This window comes from Miscanthus floridulus, chromosome 3 (assembly GCF_019320115.1).
Source record: "Miscanthus floridulus cultivar M001 chromosome 3, ASM1932011v1, whole genome shotgun sequence".
In the NCBI taxonomy this organism is placed as follows: Eukaryota; Viridiplantae; Streptophyta; class Magnoliopsida; order Poales; family Poaceae; genus Miscanthus; species Miscanthus floridulus.
In genome coordinates this window covers 17,283,562-17,305,591 of record NC_089582.1, presented here as the reverse complement: position 1 = coordinate 17,305,591, position 22,030 = coordinate 17,283,562, and the positions used below count along the sequence as shown (strand labels likewise).

The 22,030-nt window shown below is 44.8% G+C and overlaps 1 protein-coding gene across 1 annotated transcript; it reads right to left on the bottom strand.

Moving 5' to 3' along the window:
- Positions 1–18,193: 18,193 nt before the first annotated feature.
- On the bottom strand, positions 18,194–20,838 carry LOC136541410 (L-type lectin-domain containing receptor kinase SIT2-like). The gene has a single exon (XM_066533257.1). It carries the CDS (start codon positions 20,800–20,802, stop codon positions 18,712–18,714), a length of 2,091 nt encoding a protein of 696 aa, XP_066389354.1. The 5' UTR covers positions 20,803–20,838; the 3' UTR covers positions 18,194–18,711.
- Positions 20,839–22,030: the final 1,192 nt, after the last annotated feature.

The window sequence follows — 22,030 nt, the reverse complement described above, 5'->3', positions numbered from 1 at the left end:
TTATCTTTTACCACCATTTCTTAGAAATTTATATATGAATTATGTATTATGAATGGTTTCTTATCGTGAACCGAAAAACATAAATCTTATAATGTTAAACTATATGGATTTCTAGATGGTAAAAAATACAAATGTTTAACATAAGGAAAAGTTAGAACAACAACCTTCTTGAATCAGATCAAACATTAGTTGACCAATCTGTGCTCCTACTTGCGTAGCAATTTTAAAAGAAGAATAAAGTTTATAGATAAATTTAAGACCTACAAATAATGAAAATTTATTATCTACATTCATTTTCTAACACAATTGTCGTATCAAAATTTTTGTAGTATTTTACACTGCTATATGGGATTTCCCATCCCCATTCAGTCTTTCCCTTTTGCATTATATCTTCGGGTTGAACATGTGTTTTAGTTGAAAACGTAATGCTTGAGCTATGTTACCTGTAATATATTGCAGACCATTTGTCACGATTTCATTAATCTACATTTTGATTTACCAGTTTTGATCTCATGAACCGCACTATAAAAAAGATTATCTCCTGCGCATGTCAATTTGAAATCCTAGTGCTAATGGTATCTCTTTGATTTTTGTCAAGAATCTAGATTTTATATTCTAGATAGAACTCTCAGTAAATACAATGGAAAAAAAATAGTCTGTTACTACTACAAAACCTACCTTCCTAGACAACACCCCGGGCCCCTACCTTTCCACGGATGAATTAACTTTTTGGGCACACCTTTGTAGTTGGTTGAAGTGTTCTGTAACTTTGAACCACTCGTGGAAACACATTTTCATAGATGGATCTTACATGAACTTCCTATGAAAATCTCTAGAAATTTGCTTTTTTATATGCTTTTAGTTAAGTTGAATGCGACTTATGAATTGTTTGCAATATTTTTTTGGTATAAACATTTGGAATGTATACCATTATGACATCGTAAATTATTTCAAACTTATTTGAATTTTACAAATTATTCTATTTTTGATAGTTCAAAAGTTTTCAAATAATTTGTAAAGTTACTAGAGATGGGGATTGACATGGTTACCAAACCACAAAATTTCAATTCATTGCCAGCTCAACTTTATTAAAAGGACAAAAAGGGAAGACAATTTCTTAGATATAATGGAACCATTTCATGTTTATTTCTTTTTTAGATTTCCTCGAGTATTATTATTTGGTTTAGGCAAGGTCATTTGAAAAAATTAAAAAAGATTGAATTTCAAAATCTAAACACTTAAAATATAATTTCAATGACCTAAATTATTTTAATTGAAAAATTAGTCGACTATAAAGTTACAGATCGCTTCGAATACTACAACTTTGGTTTACGTCGTTTCTTCATCTGAGGCCATTTGAAAAATTCAAAAATAATGAATTTCAAAATCTGGAGCTCAAAACATGATTTCCAGGCCCCAAATGTTTTCAAAAAAAAACTTAGTCATCTACGAAGTTGCGGTTCTCCTCGAGTTCTATAGCATTGATATAAAGTTTTTCTTAATCCGACTTGATTTGGAAAAATTGTGAATTTTACTCTGTTGCACTTATTTTAGATGTTGGCCAAATTGCCAACTGCATCTCGAAATCTATTTCTAGGAACGGGTGCAATCAACGGCTGTAGCTAGAAATACCTCTATCTTTAGAGGTGGCTAGAAAACTTACCATCTTTCTAGACATCGGCTAGACTTTTGAACCACGTAAAAATCGATTTCTAAAAACCGACAGACTCAGAATCCATTTTTAGTGATGATTCTGGATAGAGCCTTCTCTAGACCAAAAAGGGAGACATCTCTTAAAATATTTTTAAACTTATAAGGTTATTATTTTTAAACTATTTTTGGAGCTAGATATTTTTCCCCATACAATAAAATAAATCTAATTAGTAGTTTACTGAACTGATAGCTAGATGTCTCTGCATCTTCAAAGACTTTACGATATATCTGTCGATGTTTGACCATCGATAGCCTGCCACGGGGGTCCCCGGGGCAGTATGTTCGGGCTTCAGCGTATGCAGAACTCGACGGTAAACGCAAGAGACAGTCGATTTATCCTGATTCGGACCCTCGATCTTTGATCGAGTAACAGCCCTACGTCCAGTCGGAGTTAGCCTTTGCGTTGGATTGATTGTAAAGTGTTGTTGTGTTGCTACAAAAGTTCTCCCTCTCTCTAGGAACCCTGCCCTCCTTTATATAGTCAGGAGGTCAGAATCCTAGTCGGTTTACAATGAGAGTTCCTAGTAGGATTACAGAATAATACTACTACTAAGATTACATGGGAAGAATCCTAATTAGACTAGATCCTCTCTCTTCCTTGCAGGGTATCCCGTGGGTCCCGCATGGACAAGCCCCCGAGCACTTCATGGTTGAGCTCTAGAAGCCTCGTCTTGTTCTTTCAGGTCTTGCTGAGCAGGAACAAGCGTCGTCCGAGTGCTTTCTTGAGCGAAACCGTGTAGCGCTTTGTGAGATCTTCGCGTGATGTGTACTTTTTTGAAGGAAAAAAGTACTCCCCTTTGGGTGTAGCCCCCGAGCCTCTTGCTATTTGGTACAAGGAGCGGGAGGGTTTTGTCTTGAAATCGCTCTGATCCTTCGTTGAAATGTTCCCGAGCGTGTACCCGGGTTCTTTATAAAAAAGAACTCGGATATAGCTCGGTCCGGCTTCTTTTTGTCATGAGTCCTTGAAGTAGTTTTGTCTTGAAGAAGTCTTCTTGGTGATGTGTGCTTTTTCGAAGAAAAAAGTGCACTCACTGAGTGTAGCCCCCGAGCCTCTTGCTGTTTGGAACAAAAAGTTGAAGGGTCTTGAATTTGAGTTGTTTCAACGAATTGAAAACTTCCCCTGTTGCAGCCCCCGAGCATTATTCACAAAGAACTCGGATACAGAATCTTGGCATATTCTCTGGTAGTCTGCTGTTGTCAGATGTAGAGTCTGCTGCTTTTAGATGTAGAGTCTGCTGCTTTCAGATGTAGAGTCCGCTATTGTCAGGTGTAGTTGTCAGGTGGTGGTTGAGTGTAAATGCCTTTTGTTCATGGGTTGTACTGTGTTGGTATATTCTCCCGAATATGCTTGTTGTTGAGTACTGTTCCTTCACGCCTGAGCTCCCCTTCTTTATTGAGTTCTGTCTTTTCACTGTGTTCTTTGCTAGGCTTGTTCCGTTTGTGCTCTTGGTCCATGTGCATCGCCCCTTCGGTCTATAAATAGCCCCCTGGAGTGTTGTTTTGATTCATTGAGCATTTTGTTGCTTGTTCTGAAGTCTCTATAGTCATGAATATGGTAGTTTGTGAAGTAGAGCAGCCTCCGGGCGCATTTTGTAGTTCTCGTATATCTTATCGTAGCTAGAGGAAGTCTTGTGATAGGGATTAGAGGTAGACTAATCCCACAGCAGCAATGTACCAGGAAGTACGTGGCAGTAGTTGGAGGAAGTCTTGTGATGTGGGTTCGTTCCTTCATCTGGCAGTTCTGGGTTGATCCTCGCCGCTTGTCTTGAGACTGTCCGGTGCAGATCAACACTATATCTAGCATCACATCGGACTTGGGTAGACAGATGCCTGTCGGCCTTCTCTGCTCCATGTTGCCCTGCCGTTCTGCTGATTTCCGCCTTGGGTGCACTGCGTCCGTCCTTTGAAGAAAACAGTGTAGCCGAGTGTGGTTTGTTCTACCGAGTAGCGATTTGGAGCACGTAGTTGTTCCAGAGCCTAGTTGTTTCCGGGTTCCTTTTTGCTACTTGCCTGTCGTAGTTCCGAGTTCGTTGGGTCTTGTAAGATGTGTAATCTTGTATATTTTGAAGTCATTTGTAATAGAGAGAATCTTGTCTTCTGAGTTGTCATTCTTTATTCTGCTGATGTCCTGGTTGTCTATGAGATTCCCGAGTTCTTTATGTTAGAACCGGGTTGTTATGTTCCTTGTGAGGTAACCTTCTGTTGCTTCATGGCTGATGAGTTCTTTTTGCAGCCATATGGTAACTCTGCCGTTTTGCGGGATGGATAAGTCCGAAATCTACCCGTTGAACTGTACCATTGTGTGGATTTGTGTCTTCCGTCATTTTAGCTGTGTCAGTAAATAGACCGTTGCGTTCTCACACCGTGTTTTAACGGGCCTGGTGGGCCGTGTTTTTACCGGTGTAAAATCTATTTAAAGGCCTTTGTCCTCCTTTTCTTTGGTACCCTACCTTTGCCTTGAAAACCCTAGCCTTTGCACCTCCGCCGTCGCCATTGCCGCTGCCATCTTAGCGCCGCCATCTAAGCCTTCTCTTCCCCTAGTGCCTTTTTGCCTCCGTTAGTACATGGGTAGGAAGAAGGCCGCGAGCAAGTCCTAGGCAACTTTCGTGGATGAGGAATCATCACTTTCCATGATTGAGAACCAAGAGTTCATGGCCATGAGGGCTGCCCAGAAGGCTTGGCCGGCTCCGATGACGACTGAAGATCAGCTTCGGGAACTTGTCAGCAATGGTTTGATCCAAAGCAAGGACATTTCTGAATGGAGAGTTCTAGGCAAGCATCGGGTCCCTGCTCCAGGTCCTGGTGAGATCATTCTTTTCATCTCCTTCATCCGTTTTGGGCTTTGCCTTCCTGCCTCTGCCTTTCTTCATCAATTTCTCAGCTATTTTGGGATTAGCCTTAATCATCTTGCTCCCAATGCAGTCCTTCACCTTTCTGTCTTTGTTCATCTTTGTGAAACTTTCCTTAGAATTCCCCCTTCTCTTTCTCTCTTTTGTTACTTCTTTCGTCTGAAACCCCAACCCCGCCACGAAGACACCAGTGTTCTTGGTGGCTGCGGGATTCAATTTCGCTAGGGTCTTAAGAGCAAGTTCTTTGACTATGACCTGGTTGATTCTATGAGGGATTGGCGTGCCGACTGGTTTTACACCGCCAATCTGATTCCTTCTCTTGTTGTTCACTCTGGATCTGGTCCCTTGGTTAATACCGATGGGATAAGAACCCTGTGACGATGGCTGAGGTTCAGGCGATCCAACCATTTCTTGATAGGATAAGTACTCTAAAACGGCAGGGCTTGACCGGCTTCGGTATTATCTCGAGCTTTCTTCGTCGTCGTGTTTAGCCTCTAAAGGAGCGAGAGAACCTTGGCTTTGAGTACTCTGGGGCTGAGGATCCTTCACGCATGGTCCCTGCCCTTGAGTTGACCGATGAGGAGGTACTCGAGCGTCTCCAGAAGATGCTGAAAGGAGCAAGCATTGTCCCACTTACTGTCTCTGAGTACTCTACCAACAACCCGCCTCCAGCTGTAAGTCGTTTTCTCTTCATGCGGGTACTTTCTGTATTTCTTTTGCTGTATCCATTTTTGCTTAATTTTCCTTATCTTGTTGTTTTATTCTTTTCGTAGGAATTGGGGTGCAACTTTGTTGACCCAATCCCCCTTGATGTCCTCCCTGCCGTGGTGAATACTAGGGAGAACCTTGCTGGGGCTTTTGTAACCAGTAAGTTCCCAATCACCACAGTGTTTCCTGGAGTTTCTTCCGGAGTTGTTGATGTATATGAAGAATATGTTCCTCGTCCAGTCCCTCGAGGTCCTCGTAGTGTCTCAAAGAGGGGGCGAGCGGATGGTTCTTCATCTAGTTTACCTGCTTCCAAGAAGTCTCGCCAGCCAAGTACTCGTCCAGGTACTCCAGTTGTAGCTAGCATGCTCTTAGGTGAGCATATTAATACACTCTGTCCCTTTGTCTTCTTGTTTTTATCTTGAACCAAGTACTTTTGTTCTTTTTTCAGCTGGTGCTATGGTGGCCTTGGTCGAGACTGAGGAAGAAGAGGATGATGATGCACCCCTTATCATGCGGCGGTGAGTTGTTTTCTTATTTTCCTGCTGTTGAATCCCTCCTCTTTGTTTTGACTTTGGTCTTGATCTTTTTGTAGTAAGCGGTCGTCGGGTATGTGTTCTTCCGAGGCTCCTGCACCGGGTTCTTCTATAGCTCCGGTGCCGAGTTCTTCCGTAGCTCTAGTACTAAGTTCTTCCAGGGCTCCAGAACCGGCTACGTCGCTCCTGCCGCCGAGTGGCGGGGACGTTTTTGCTGCCGTGGTTCCCCCTACGAGGTCTTCTTTTTGTTTTACGAAGAAGAAGATAGCTGGGTGAGTGGATTCTGGTTTCGTCTCTTTGCTTCTGTTCTCCTTTTCTCTTATTCTCATTGGCGAGTTTCTTTATCGACTTTTAGGCCTTCGTCTTCTCTCATCCCTCCGTTGACTTTTTGCTAGCCCTCTGGTGTGCCACCGAGTACTGAGCCTTAGGACTCGGAGCGCACGGTCGGTGAAGTGGCTGTGGGGGGGACAAGGCTTTTTTGTGATGATGCTGCGGCTGACTTGGTTGCCCCAGAGGTGACCATGGCCATGATGGTGGATTCATCTAGGGATGTAGCCAGGACTTCCCATGATGTGTCCCTGATCTTGCCTTCTCCGCATCGGCTGTCTTCTCCCTCCGCTCCTCTTTCTACTGAAGATGTGGTTCATCAATTTGATGCCACTCATCGGTTGTCAGAGTTGATCACTTCTTGGGGAGACTTTGTGAACTTTGCAACTTCTTTTGGAGAAAAACTCCAAGTAAGTTTTCTGAAGTTCTTTCTTTGGATGTTCGTCTTTCTCCTGTTCTTATGCCTTTTTTCTCTCTTTCTTTTTGTTCAGTCCTTCTCTCGGGACCATACCGGCTTCTTTTTCTCGTCGGAAACCAAGAAGAAGTTGTCTTCTAAGTTGAGTGCCCTGAAGACAGAGCTGGATCTCTGCCAGGCCGAGATGGAGGCTGAGCGTCAAACGCATCAGAAGGAGGAACAAGCTCTTTGTGCCTGGGTTGTTGAGGCTGAGAAGCAGAGGGATGCTGCTATCTAGGAGGCTTTAAAGAATTCGGAGGCCATGAAGAATTTGGAGGCCGCGAAGAAAGAGTGCAATGGTATTGCGGGTTCTTTTTGTTTCCTTCTGTATTCAAACTTTCCTTTCTGCTAACTTGTTGTTTGGTGCCTTGTCCAGCTCTCCGAGTTGAAAAGCAGAAGCTCTCGGAGGGTATTGATGAAATGAAGACTCTTGTTCGTTCTAGTCACAACAAGGCTAAGGAGGTAATTACTCATGCTGAGGAAGAACTTGCGCTTGCTAAGTTGATTAGGCGTGGAGCTGATAGAGATCTTGTGCAGGCCCAAAAAACTATTGAAGACTTGTCTGGCAAGCTGGCGATGGCTACTGAAAACTAGAAAGCTTTGTGGAAATCCTTTCGTTCAGTAGCCGATGTTCTCCGAACTCCAGTGGATGATGGGCAATCTTGGGCTCAGTTAATTCCTCGAATTCCGACTCGTTTCCAAGAGTTCGTGAAGAGGTGTGCCCAACTGTGTACCAAGAATGTCCTGGCCTAGGTCTGGGTTCTTGCTCTAGAGGCGCCTTTGTCCAAGATAGCAGAGGAAGCCGATAGTCAAGAATACATTGATGCTATTGAGAGGATGGAGCCTGAGGTCGAAGACTTAGCCAGTAGAATTGTAGATAATCTTAATATTGTTATCTCTTCTCCTGATGATGACGCTTGATGTAATTGACCTTTATGGTCGTGCCTTGTAATATGACATTATACTTCTTTTTGAATGAAGATTTTTTGTTGATGTCTTCTTTGCCTGGATGCCTTGTTTATTCTTTGGATGAGTTGTCCAAGTGATCAGAGTTACTTGACTTGCCGAGTACTTTGTCTTGCTTTCGTCTTTGCCATGTAAACAACTCTGCACGTTATATTGACAAACTTTCTTGATTTGTCGAGTACTTTTCTGTCCTTCTTCTGTGCCATGTAAACAACCCGTTATAAGTAGGTCTTTGTGTTGACAACCTTTCTTGATCTGTCGAGTGCTTGTTTGGCCTTCGTCTGCGCCATGTAAACAACTCAGTGTAGAACGTTGTCTTGACAAACTTTGGGCTCTTGTTAGTACTGAAAAGACTTAGGACTGGAGATCTCAAGCATCTTCAGCTTCTCCTTTTCAGCTTTTTCGCTTAACTCGAACTATGTTCAGCATCTGTCTCTTTCCTTAGTTGCAAAAACTTCTTAGGATCGGTAGGCCCCCGAGCACTTCATGGTTGATTTCTGGAAGCCTCATCTTGCTCCTTCAGGTCCTGCCGAGAGGCACAAGCGTCGTCTGAGTGCTTTGCTGAACGAAACCGTGTAGCGCTTCTTAGGGTTTTCGAGTAGTTTTTTTAAGAAAGAGTACATCCATCTGAGTGTAGCCCCTGAGCCTCTTGCTTCTTGGCACAAGGAGCTAGAGGGTCTTGTCTTAAAATTGCTCTGATTTATGCTTCAGGCTTAGTTTTAGTCGCTTTGCTTTTTGTTTCGGGTGTTAGCTTATTAGCTACCCTCATCGGTGGGCTCAAGCATCTTTTTAGCTATTTTGCTCTCGGCCGGGATGCTCAGGCGTATTTTCAGCCATTTTGCTTTTTGGTTCGGGTGTTAGCTTGTTAGCTACCCTCATCGGCGGGCTCAAGCATCTTTTCAGCTATTTTGCTCTCGGCCGGGATGCTCAGGCGTATTTTCAGCCATTTTGCTTTTTGGTTCGGGTGTTAGCTTGTTAGCTACCCTCATCGGCGGGCTCAAGCATCTTTTCAGCTATTTTGCTCTCGGTCGGGATGCTCAGGCGTATTTTTAGCCATTTTGCTTTTTTTGGTTTGGGTGTTAGCTTGTTAGCTACCCTCATCGGCAGGCTCAAGCATCTTTTCAGCTATTTTGCTCTCGGCCGGGATGCTCAGGCGTATTTTTAGCCATTTTGCTTTTTTGGTTTGGGTGTTAGCTTGTTAGCTACCCTCATCGGCGGGCTCAAGCATCTTTTCAGCTATTTTGCTCTTGGATGGGATGCTCAGGCGTATTTTTAGATATTTTGCTTTTAAGAAACAACTCGGGGAAAGCTAGACATGTGTTGTCGAGAAACCATCTTTATTGATCATGATCGTTTGACAAGCCATAATACATAAGTTGTCGAGGAACACCATCTTTATTGGCCGTGAACATTGATCTCTTGTGGTTTGTACGTGTATTCTTCCTTGAGTTGTTTTTAGGCGTAGAATCTTCTTAGTTGGCTGATGTGCCATGAATTACTGACTTCTTTCTCATCTTTAGTTATTAACTTGTACGTGCCTGGTCCAGTGACTTTTGAGACAATAAAAGGACCTTCCCATGGACTGAGTAATTTATGGCGTCCGTCAGTTTTTTGTATTCTTCTTAGCACTAGGTCTCCGACTTGTAGTGATCGAGGCTGGGTATTCTTATTGTGGTGGCGTCTTAATCCTTGAAGGTACCTTGCTAATTGAAGGGTAGCGTTTACTCTGACTTCTTCTGTACTGTCGAGTTCTAATCTTCTGGTGTATTCTGCTTCTCTTTCGTCATACTGTTCTATCCTTGGTGATGTCCAAATCAAGTCGGCAGGTAGTACGGCTTTTGATCCGTAAACTAGGAAGAAAGGCAAGTATCCTGTGGCTCTGCTTATTTGAGTTCGTAGCCCCCATACTACTTTGGGTAATTCTTCAATCCATTTTGATCCATAGTCTGCTAGCTCTTCATACAGTCTTGGTTTCAATCCGACTAGTATGAGTCCATTAGCCCTTTCTACCTGTCCGTTGGCTTCTGGATGTGCGACTGATGCGTAATCTATGCTGAAGCCACAATCCTGTGCCCAACCTTTGAATTCTGTAGCTGTGAAGGAAGAACCCAAATCTATGATGATTCGATTGGGCATGCCGAAGCGGTGCATAATGTCTTGGATGAACTCGACTGCTTTGGCTGTGCTGTATTTTGCGAGTGGTTTGTATTCAATCCACTTGGTGAACTTGTCAATTGCTACAAAGATGTACTTGAAACCGCCCTTTGCTTTCTTGAGAGGTCCTACTTGATCCAGCCCCCAGCAGGAGAAAGGCCAAGCGGGTGGGATGCAGATGAGATTGTGAGCTGGCACATGAGCTTGTCTTGCGAACATTTGACAACCTTTGCATTTTCTGACAAGTTCTTCTGCATCTTTCAAAGCAGTTGGCTAGTAGAATCCGGTGTGAAATGCCTTGCCTACTAGTGTTCTTGAAGCAGCATGATTTCCACAGCAACCTGAGTGTATTTCGCCTAGGATTTCTTTGCCTTCTTCAAATGAGACGCATTTTAGGAGTACTCCTGATGATGCGGCTCTTCTATAGAGCTTGTCCCCCACTAGGATGTAGTTTTTGCTTCTGCGAACAACTCGGGTAGCTTCCTCTTTATCTGCTGGCAACTTATTTTCTTTGATATAATCAATAAAAGCCTGTGTCCATGAAGTGTTGATTACCAGAATCTGGTTGCCTTTGGCTGTGAGTTCTGGGGTTGTCTCACCGGGTTGTTTGATAGAAGGAGCTGATAACTCCTCTATGAATACGCCGGGTGGGACCTTTGCCCTGTCTGATCCGAGCTTGGTGAGGACATCTACTGCAATGTTGGAATCGCGCAGGACATGTAGAATTTCTAATCCTTGGAAATGTTTTTTGAGTTTTCGGATTTCAGCGCAATAAGCACCCATGTTTTCTTTGGTGCAATCCCAATCTTTGTTGACTTGGTTGATGACTACTGTCGAATCGCTGTATACGAGTAATCGCTTGATTCCGAGGGTAATTGCCACCCGTAGCCCGAGGATGAGAGCTTCGTATTTTGCTTCATTGTTGGTAGCTTGCCATAATATCTGAAGGACATACTTGAGTTGTTTTCCGTCTGGAGAAATTAGGAGAATGCCCGCACCGGCTCCGCCTAGCTTGAGTGATCCATCAAAGTACATCTTCTAGTGGTTAAGGATTGTATTTGACATAGGTTGTTGAATCTCTGTCCACTCAGCAACAAAATCGGCAAGGGCTTGAGATTTAATTGCTTTCCGTGGGGTGAAATCGATGTTGAGAGCACCGAGTTCAACCGCCCACTTAGATATGCACCCTGTTGCATCTCTGTTGTGTAAGATGTCTTCGAGTGGGAAATCTGTCACCACGGTAATCTTGTGGCTTTCAAAATAGTGGCGAAGCTTGCATGAAGTGATCAGTAGGGCATAGAGTAGTTTTTGCACATGCGGGTACTGGATTTTTGATTCTGACAGTACTTCGCTGATGTAGTATACTAGGCATTGTACTTTATACACGCGCCCTTCTTCTTCTCTTTCTACTACGATCACCGTGCTGACTATAGTAGAAGTTGCCGTAATGTACAACATCATGTCTTCGTCTTTCTTTGGAGGTGTGAGAACTGGTGAGGAGGTGAGGTATGCCTTAAGTTTCTTGAAAGCTTCATTGGCTTCTTCCATCCACTCGAACTTGTCTATCTTCTTTAGTAGTTTAAAGAAAGATAACCCTTTTTCACCGAGTCTTGAAATGAAATGATTGAGTGCCGCCATGCAGCCTGTTAGTTTTTGCACGTCTTTGACGCTTCGAGGAGGGCCCATCTCTGTTATGGCTCGAATTTGCTTGGCGCTTGCTTTGATTCCGCGATGACTGACCAAGAATCCGAGTAGTTGTCCTGAAGGAACTCTGAATACACACTTGTTTGGGTTCAATTTCCACCTCCACCTTTTTAGGTTCTCGAAGGTTTGTTTTAAGTCTTCAATCAGGATATCCGGGTTCTTTGTTTTTACAACCACGTCATCCACGTATGCTTCTATGTTTTCGTTGATCTGATCTCCAAGGCACGTCTAGATAGCTCTTTGGTAAGTGGCTCCAGCATTCTTGAGTCCAAACGACATGGTCTTGTAGCAGTAGGCGTCGAACGGAGTGATGAAAGATGTCTTGCTCTGGTCTTGTTCTTTTAATGCGATCTGGTGATATCCTGAATAGCAATCAAGAAAGGATAATAGGGCAGATCCTGCTGTTAAATCAACTATCTGATCAATGCGTGGTGGCCCGAATGGATCTTTCGGGCAGTGTTTGTTGAGATCTGTGTAGTCGACACACATACGCCACTCGTCCGTATTCTTTTTCTATACTAGAACTAGGTTTGCTAGCCAATCTGGATGATCTCTCTAATGAATCCGGCTGTCATTAGCTTTGTGATTTCTTTTTTAATCGCTACCTTCTTGTCAGGTGAGAATCGTCGTAGCCGTTGCTTTACAGGCTTGGAGCCTTCATTGATATCAATTCTGTGCTCAGCCAACGCTCTTGGGACACCTGGCATGTCGGTCGGCTTCCAAGCGAAGATATCTCTGTTGTTCCGAAGAAAGTTGGTGAGCGTGAGTTCCTATTTTGCCGAGAGGTGGGCGCTGATGGTTGCTGTTTTGGAGGGATCGCCAGTGCCCAGGTCGATTCGCTTGACGTCGGCTTCTTTTGGCGGTGCGAGGACACTGGGCTTTTTAGCCGGTATCTCTAGTTCTTCTTGGCTTATTTCTGTGGCAATAGTGGCTATTTCTTTTCTACCATTGTCGTCTTGTGCTTTGGCTACAATTTGGATTGCCTGAACATCGCAGTCAAAAGCACGCTTCAAATCACTTCGAAGAGAAAGGACACTGTTAGGTCCTGGCATCTTAAGCAGTAGGTACGGATATTGCGGTATTGCCATGAATTTTGCTAGCGCTGGGCGCCCGAGGATTGCATGGTATGATGAATCAAAGTCCGCAACCTCCAAAAGTAACTAGTAGAGTAATTTGTCCAAGTGGCATGGCTGCCTTGCCGGGTACTATGCCATAAAAGGTGTACTTGTTGGTGTAATCATCTCGGCGAGTTGTAGTCCCATCTTCCTTAGCATTTCTAAAAAGATGATGTTGAGTCCGGCTCCCCCGTCGATGAGTACCTTGGTGACAGCCATACCGGCAATAGTTGGATCTAGAACCAGTGGGTAATGGCCTGTGTTTTATACGCTAGTTCATTGGTCTTCTCTTGAAAATTGGATCGGATATTGTGACCAATTGAGATATCTTGGAGTAGCCGGTTCTGCTGCCATGATAGTTCGTAGTGCTAATTTTTCTTGATGTTTGCTTCTGGAATTTTTGGAATCCCTTGTCTTCGTGGTTGTTCTCATCTTTTTTCTGATTGTCTTCTTTAGTGTTCTCCTTACTATCTTTTCTTGTGTATCGATCATTGAAGGTGTAGCAATTTCCGATGGTGTGCTTCCCATCAGGGTGCAATGGGCAACGTATGTTTTCGATGTTATCATATCTTCTGGGTTTGGAAAACTTCCTTGATTTGTCAGCCGTTGCCACGATGTTGTCTGGTCCACGTTTTCTTTCCTGATGTCTGCTATTTCGATGATTTTGCTTTTCTGGGTTGTCTCGGTTGCTTCTATCCGGGAACCTTTCTCGTGTCTTCTCTTCTGCAGTAATCATCTTTTCTACTGTTCGTCTGAATTCTTCATTGTTTCTCGGATTTTCTTTGCAGAAGTCTTGAAATTGCCACCTAGCCATGATTCCGTGAGAGAAAGCTTCAATTACTTCTCGTTCGGTGATGTCATGTACTTGAGCTCATAGTTCGCTGAATCATCGATAGTAATCTATGAGACTTTCAGCTCCCTTCTGCTTGAGTCCTTTTAACTCTGCGTGGGTGATTGGGTGTGTAATGATACCTGCGAAATTTTCATAGAAAGCTCTTTGCAAGTCCTCCCAATTTTTGATTGATCCTGGATTCAATTTGTCGAACCATTGGAGAGGCATGGTTTCCAGGGCCATGGGAAAGAATAGGGTCTTGATATCGTCGTCTTCTCCGGCTAGTTCAATCGATTGCGAGTATATCCTGAGCCACTGCCTTGGTTCAGTCTTACCATCATATTTAGAGTGGTTGGACGGTTTGAACTTGTAAGGTAGTCGTATTGATGCAAGTCTGTTTGCAAAACAGGGGAATCTATCATGCATTCCGGCTTCTTTGAATTCCGATTCGGCACCTCCTTCTGGCCAACTGTTGTTTTGATGAGAGTAATCCTGTGAGGCTGTCTAGGCAGGCGCCCTGCTTCTGGTCTTTCTTGGTTGTTCAACTCGGTGGCTCTGACTATGGTCCCTTCTACTTTCTCTGTTATGACTTCCACTTGGTCTAAGTCTCTCGAAAGTAGACTTTCTTTGATTTTGATCTTCTTGCCTATGGGTCGTTGATCTGGCGGGTAGTCTTGAGTGGGTCCTTTCTTTGTGTGTCCTCAGGGCTGCTGACCGAAGAAAATCCCGGAGCTGTTCTTGTTTTTCACTGGGATGTGAGGTCGCTCCGAGTTCTTCTAATGCTTCTCGGATCTTATCGTAGGGTGTATTTGCCGTGCGTCTTCCTTCGACTTCTCGTTGTGATTTTCTTCTATCGTACTCGGCCAATTCTGATTCATATCTGATCCAAGCTTCCTTGCGCTGCCTAGCACGATGTTGACGTCCTTGCTTCAACTTGTTTTTTCTTTCTCTGGCTTGTTTCTGATTCTCAGTCTCGCCATCGTAGCCCTGGGCAAAGGGTGATATGTTGGATTCTGATTCATCCGATGACCTGACATCGGGCGTTTCTGGGGGGACCAATGGTGATCGAGGACGGTGAACCATGAGTACTTCCCGTGTGTGAACTGTTCTGTTATTGTCATTAGTTTCCACACTGTCGGAGTTGCTGATAACTTTAGTAGAGGCCTCAAGGTCGCAGATCGAGTCTCCTTCTTGGTAGGGTAGAATTGCCGTTGTCATCGTGTCGACCAGTCGGGTACTGCTATCCTCAGGAACAAAGCCCGGCCAATGGACGATGCAGTCTTGAGATGTTATAGTTAGTACGAGACCTTTCTGAGCTCCCTTCAGTGGCATTCTAAGCATCGGGTCGAGGAATCCTTTGGGCCGTGTCTGATAAGATGTTGCCATGTTGTGGAGTCCGAACGGAAAAGGATCTGGCTTCTTGAAAAGATTCTGCGTGTACTCCGAGTTATATTCTTGATAGGCTAGGGCCGCGTTCTTAAGCCCCATCGGAAAAGAACTCGGCTTCCCGAAAGAACTCGGATAAGACTCTATCTCGGATGCGGAGCCTGAGTTCGAGTCGGAAGCGCAAAGCCGCGAAACCTGAGTTGAATCGAACATCATGAGCTGCGCGAATCTTCCGGTGATTTGATCTGTCGTAGTCGTCGAAATAGAATAGTCTTCATGGTGATTCGAATCTTCGAGGAGACGGCTTTGGAGCTTGCCATTGTCGTCCGCCTCGTAGATCTATGAGCCGAAGATGAAAGTTGATCCCGTCGAGAAGATCATGCTGTCGAGGTCCATCGAGCTCTCGGATGCAAATTCGCCGAAAGCTCCTACCTGGCGCGCCAGCTGTCAATGTTTGACCATCGATAGCCTGCCATGGGGTCCTCGGGGCAGTATGTTCGGGCTTCAGCGTATACAGAACTCGACGGTAAACACAAGAGACAGTCGATTTATCCTGGTTCGGACCCTCGATCTTTGATCGAGTAATAGCCCTACGTCCAGTCGGTGTTAGCCTTTGCGTTGGATTGATTGTAAAGTGTTGTTGTGTTGCTACAAAAGTTCTTCCTGTCTCTATAAACCATGCCCTCCTTTATATAGGCAGGAGGTTAGAATCCTAGTCGGTTTACGATGAGAGTTCTTAGTAGGATTACAGAATAATACTACTACTAAGATTATATGGGGAGAATCCTAATTAGACTAGATCATCTCTCTTTCTTGCGGGGTATCCTGTGGGTCCCGCACCGACAATATCTTTTTTTTTCCATGTCTCGTGTGAGAATTAACCGGCCGGTATGCTTGAACATACATAATATAATCCTAAGATCGCGGAGGCAATATTCTTTGCATCGGTAGTTTTCACAAGACTAGCCTAGACTAGACGCAGTCAAACGTACTAGCTACACTGAAGTTTCACAATCATACCTCGAGTGATACCTACAAGAGGCGCCTTAAAAAATTAACCGGCCGGTATGCTTTGGAAGCTCGGACGTGCATGACTGGGTGCGAGGTCCCTTTTGCATATATTTCACTGACCGTGAAAGAGGGGGCCGGGCCTTCTCTTTCTCCAGCTCTGCAGTAGGAGCAGATATATATGCAGTCAAATCACAATCTTGTGGAGATGCCGCCGTCGATGCCGTGCTTACTGTGTTACTGCTTGCATTGGCTTACCTAAGAGGATTGATGGTTGCCCGTTGACGCCGCCGTCCTGCTGTCGATTTCGCTTGGGGCCCAGGGAGACAGTGACTAATCCTGATGATATGCTTTCCTGATGGACTGATACGCTTAAATTTTTGGGGTTTGGTCAACTAACTAGATGGGTCTGTTCGATCGGCTGGCGGCGGCAGCAGCCCAAACGTCTGCCTTCAAGCGCAAACGAGGAGGCCCAATAATTATTTGTCGAGTAATGTCCGCCTTCTCTTTTTTTTTTTGTTGTTGTTGTTGTGTGTGTGTGTCTCATCATCATCAAGAACCACGGAGTATTATACTTCCTTTCTTAAATTACAAGATATTTTGGTTTTTCTAGATTTGTAGTTTTTATCATATATTTAGACATAAAATATGTCTAGTTGCATAGCAAATTGCTATGAATTTAGAAAAGTTAAAACGTCTTATAATTTAAACGGAGAGAGTACTTTTTTTATTGGCTGTTGCCTTTCACAACTTGGTTCTATGGCCTCCTTTATTTCAATTATTTTGATTGGTGCAACTTTTATATATCGAACATGACTGTAATTCAACTAATTGTCGGTCAATTGTAAAGTTTGGAAGACTGTAGACACGCCTTCATTTCATTTGTGTACAGAGAGGTACTGCTATGGTCAAGTGCTGCTTCTAAGCTGGGCCATTGTAAGCCGAAGAGAACATGAGCTACTAGGCCCATCTGGCCTGCTCTAAAAGTTCCTCAAATAGAAAATGGGCTGCTTTAAAAAAAAACTTTTCATATGGGCTTCCAGCGCTCGCCGCCGACCGCATACTCTGCATCGCGCCGTCGCCGCCCGAGCGCCGTCGCTGGCAACGCTGGCCGGTCACCGCCTCACGGCTCAATACAAGGTGGCTCCTCCGGCTCTGAAATGCACTCTACGAGGGCCCTAGGAGGCGGCGCCGGGGCTGGCGTTGAGCCGAGCAGTTACTGCGGCTAAGCCATTCGACTCGGCGGCGGCGGCGGCGACGACCCCGACTCCTCCGTCGTCTGCTTGGTCTCGATTGCAGTTGCTTCCTCCCGGTGACTAGATCTTTGCCTAACTAGCTGTCTAGTTCGTTTTTCTCTCTACTGGAGTTTCTGATTATAGATAGGATTGAGCCTTCTAGTTCTAGTTTGCAGTAGTATTTGGTTGTACGGATCCAGTAAATCGCTGTTGTAAACCTTGGGATTTCGCAACACAGAGATTTACATGTAAACTTGTGAAGTCCAGGAGGGTGCTTCTGCATGATAATCTCAAATCATTGCTAAGTCCTGATTTAAGGCGTTAGCACAAACTTCATGTCACACCTTATATGGAAATGGAGATTTCTGTTCTTTAGATGCTATATCTAGTAAAAATTGGATAAAAGGGTTCTGTACCTTTACATCACAATGCTCAATGCTAGCCAGAAGGAGTGAAACAACTATATGTTGTGCTGTTGGTTCATGAAACTTCCCTCACTGGCTAACTTTAATTTTGAGCTGCACATTTTCTGGAAAAGGATCAATTTGTGTTTTCAGAAAATTATGCTTTGTGATAGTGTTAATTTCACTTCATCGGTTGCTGTTGGATTCAGTTTTCCTCTCTATTCTCTAGTGCAGGGTTGTGGATACTGGGTTTACATGAAGCAAGGGATGGGCGCCTGTGGTGGGGCTACTTTGAGCTTCATGATGACAATGTAAGAACATCCTACGCTGCTAAATTACTATTTTTCTTTGAGAGTCAGCTAAATTATTATCTTACTTTTGTATTGAGGCTTATAATGAGTGTATAGCTGTGTTTTGTACTTTGTGTTCTACTGTGGATTAGCTGTTTCTGTTAGTAACTTACTATCTTGGAGGAGTGGATTATATATGTAGCTTTGCTTCACAATTCTCATTGCTAACTAGGAGCTAGGCATGCAAAACCTTTATATTGGCAACATCTGTGGTGAATCTGTATGAAGCATGAGATTGCCAATTTTTTTTTCTCCAATCAGTCAGTGTCCCTGAGTATTTACTTGTCATGAACTTATGGTGTACCTCTACAACTGTAGACCGAAAGTATCATTAATTTGCTTGGATCTTTTACCGAAAGCCTTACCATGGATAATCCTAATTGTGGAATTAAGTTAAGCGTTAGGATGGCAATGAAGAACGATAGACTATGTTGTGTGCATGCAATGAACATGTTTGGGCCCAAAGGACTGTGCTTCCAGCCTGAACCAATGGGCTACCTGTAGACCCATGCCCAAATGTGAAGTATGGATTACATTAGAATGTAGAGTCACAGCTGCAGTAGGGCATCAACGAACGGAACAAAGTCATCAGCCTGGGTTCTCTTCTCCCACGTTGCGGCCTCCCCATGCTCTGATTCTTCCTATCTCAATCCCCTGCTCCCACCATTCCAGTCCTCTACAATTGTATCCCTAGTACTTGTATTTTTTTGAGAAAGTGTTGATTTGGTGTTTGAGCAATAACGTGGATGCAACAGTGCGTCTTGTAATGGTACAGCTACCTGGACAAAATGTTGGGAGTGTACTCTTGCAGTTTAACCACACTGGTAGCTGAAAGAAGGGAGGAGTCATTGACATTGGCATTCATAAAGACAGTACAGAGTACAGGTATATATGAAGCAAGCCGTTCTACACTCTTCCAAATAACTTATCCTACTCCATGACAAGCACATCATACATTATTTTATCGATGATTTCATCTCCCTCCTGAGAGACTGCTTATACTGGTCTGGACTGAGGTATACTGGAGATCGTATTCACCAGAGGCAATTTCATTGTCGTGCAGCTCACTCATGCTCCTGATGTTCAGATAAGCATCTGGCATCTCCGGGAATGGAGTGTCACCACATAAATACTGCATGACAAGCCTCATGCTTGGCCTGTTGACTGGGGACGGGTGTGAGCAAAGAAGCCCAAGCTTCAGCACCAACTTTGCCTCCTCCATCACATATTCTTCTCCCAACCTAGGATCCATCATGCAAACAATCAGATCGCGCTGCCAAAACTTCAGCACGAAATCCACCAGGAGTTGAGGTTCACCATGGGAATTCACCCCGACCGGTCGCCTACCACAGGCAACCTCCAGGATGAACGAGCCGAACGCGAACACATCAGTTGCTTTTGTGGCCTTTCCAAGCCTTGCTAATTCGGGTGATATGTAGCCCCTAGTTCCTGCAACACATGTTGTATGTGCCTCAACTCCATGGTCGTGCAACCTAGCTAGGCCAAAGTCACCTAGTCGTCCGTTCATCTCACCATCAAGAAGCACGTTGCTTGCCTTGACATCCCGGTGTATGACAACCTGCTCCCATTCCTCATGCAGGTAAAAGAGCCCTGATGCCACACCCTTGATGATCTCGAACCTAAGAGCCCAACCCGAGGAAGGCTTCTCCGGGTCGAGGTTGTACAAGTGCTTATCAAGGCTACCATTTGGCATGTACTCGTAGACCAGCAACAATTCACCTTTGCGACGGCAATACCCAAGTAACTGCACAAGGTTACGATGCCTAAGGCGGCCCATACTTACAACCTCTGCAACAAACTCTTTCATCCCTTGCTTGGAGTCGTGGGACATGACCTTCACTGCAACCTCCTGCTTTGATAATTGAAGCAGTCCTTTGTATACCTTCCCAAATCCCCCTGTCCCAAGCAACTGCTTGTCCTTAAAGCCATCTGTTGCATGGAATAGGTCCTTGTATGAGAACCGGTGGGGTCCGAACTCGAGCTCCCAGTCCTCACGGATCTCCCGGTACCTGTAGCATCTTCTCACAACTAGGATGATGGGCACAAGCAGTATTAGGGTCCCAGCTGAACCAAGAAAAACAAAGGTAGAAAAAGCAATTATTGAAATTGACAGCACATTAATAGGCTGAGACGCAGGCCGACATCTGGAGGTAACAGGTTGGGTTGTATTTACTCTCGGCAACTTGGAGTAGTCAAGTGACGCAGGTTCTCCGTTCATCTTGAAGCTGCAGCCGAGAATGAAACCACTATAACTATCCCAGGACGATGATGAGAAGCCGACATACATGTAATCTAGCAGCACTTGCGAAAGATCAATAGTGTGAGATAGCAAAGAGTGCTTGGGCTTTGGTTCTGGGATAGGAGCCAGACTGACGTTGAGTTGCATAAGCCTTTGGTCATAATCTATCCATACTTGCATCTCCTTGCCACTGGACAGCCGCAGTGGGTGCAAATCAGAGACTGTATCATCCGTGTAGTAGCCTGCTGGAGAGGATACTGAAGAATTCAAGCTGTTAATGTTGATGCCAACATGGTTGTCATCTATGTCACCAAACTCTCTGTTGTATCTGATATCTAGCTCAATGGAGACCAGGTGATTTGACAATTTGCCATTGTTGTTGGGGTCAAGAAGACCGAAGGAGCCATAACTGGTTACATTGGTGAAGCTGGTGTTTGGGGCGATGACAAAGGTAATTCCGTCGTCTGTATTACTGTATCTGTATAGGCTGTTTGGCGATTCGTCACAATCGGAAGGAAGTATAGAGAAGGCGAAGGTGGCGGAGAAGGAGAAGATAGAGCTGTCGGTGAGGTTACGCATCTGGAACGGAGAAGGATAGAAAGCATGGCTCTTGGGTTGGACTATACCGGCGTTGGTGGTGCCGAGGCTGAGGATACCATTTTTCAGCATTACAGCCGAACCTTGGAGGTCCCAGCCGGAAGAATCACTGAATCCATTGAACACGAACTCCTCGTCGGTGATGGTGGCGAGGACAAGTGGGAGCAGGAACGGAATGGCAAAGGCCAAGCTCTTGGAGAACATCATTGGACTTTGGAAAGCAGCAGCAGAGTACTGCAGCGTACTCTGCAAATATGCTAACCTAGCTTTATTTATGCAGGCGGAATCTTGGCTCTGTTCAAAATAATAATTTGTCTAACAAACAAATGCGCGTTGTGGCTTTGGTGGGCTGTCAATTCAATTTAAGTTTGGTGGTCCTGTCATGGCGTGTGGAAATTCCTGTACTTGCCGTTGGTCCCACGGTTGTTGACTGGTTGTGATATATACGTCCTTTTTCACAAATACTGCGGTCTCATTCTGCTAGAGGTGAGCAAAAACCGGCTGAACCTAAAAAAATGAGCAGAAGCAACCACGACAATCTGTCATTTGGGTTCCATGTGATCCGTTTTTTAGTTGTGGAAAACCAATATGTTGTGGAGCTGCCCCTAAGCACACCTCCCACACATTTTGACTAGGTAATGATGACCTAATCCTTGTGTTTGGTAATCTTTTTGGACACATACATGGATTATTTTTTTTCGAGATCGTGCCTTAGCACGTTTTTCATTAAGCAGGAGTAGAAAGTTTTGTTACAAAACTGTCAAGTTACAATAATCCAAAGATTACCGAAACCTACAGCCCACACCTCTCACGCTACTCGCACGTGGTTGTGATTACACAAGATACAATTTTACGACTAAAAGAAGGAAACACCTCAAACCTCGTCCATCCCGATCATATCTAAGTTCATGGCCAACGGGTCAAATTCCCCACCGAAAAGAAGCTGCAACGCCTCCTGCGTGGAGGCCGACAACGGTTCCCGGAAGGTAGATTTGTTCTTGCGCACCGTCTCAGAGTCGACGCTGGGCGAGCTAGCTACCACTCCTAGCTTCTGCATGAGCACGCATTGAGCCTGCTTGGTGGAGTCCGCCTCGCGTGGCTTCGCCGCAGGGCGTTCACTGCGTCGCAGCGACTGAATGGAGACCGGCGTCCTAGGCCTACACAGCCTAGGTGGTCCGGGGATGAGGGGCGTCTGCAACGGAAGGCAAAGCCGCGCCTCCAGCGTTTCGACAGGCCCCGGCGACGCTGGCCCACCCACGTCGTCATCTCTCGCGAAGTCCCTGGGCGCGCCCAGCATCTCCATTTCCCTAGGCGAAGTCAAGACCGGCTAGACATCGCTAGGATTGTCGGCCACGAAGGTGGCCATGTCCCGATGGTCTGTTTGTGAAGCGGAGCGACAGTTTGATGGCGGAATTTGGATTGCCACTTCAACCAA

Excerpts from the sequence above, each read along its gene's own strand:
- LOC136541410 (XM_066533257.1), bottom strand. The coding sequence starts at position 20,802 with ATGATGTTCTCCAAGAGCTTGGCCTTTGCCATTCCGTTCCTGCTCCCA.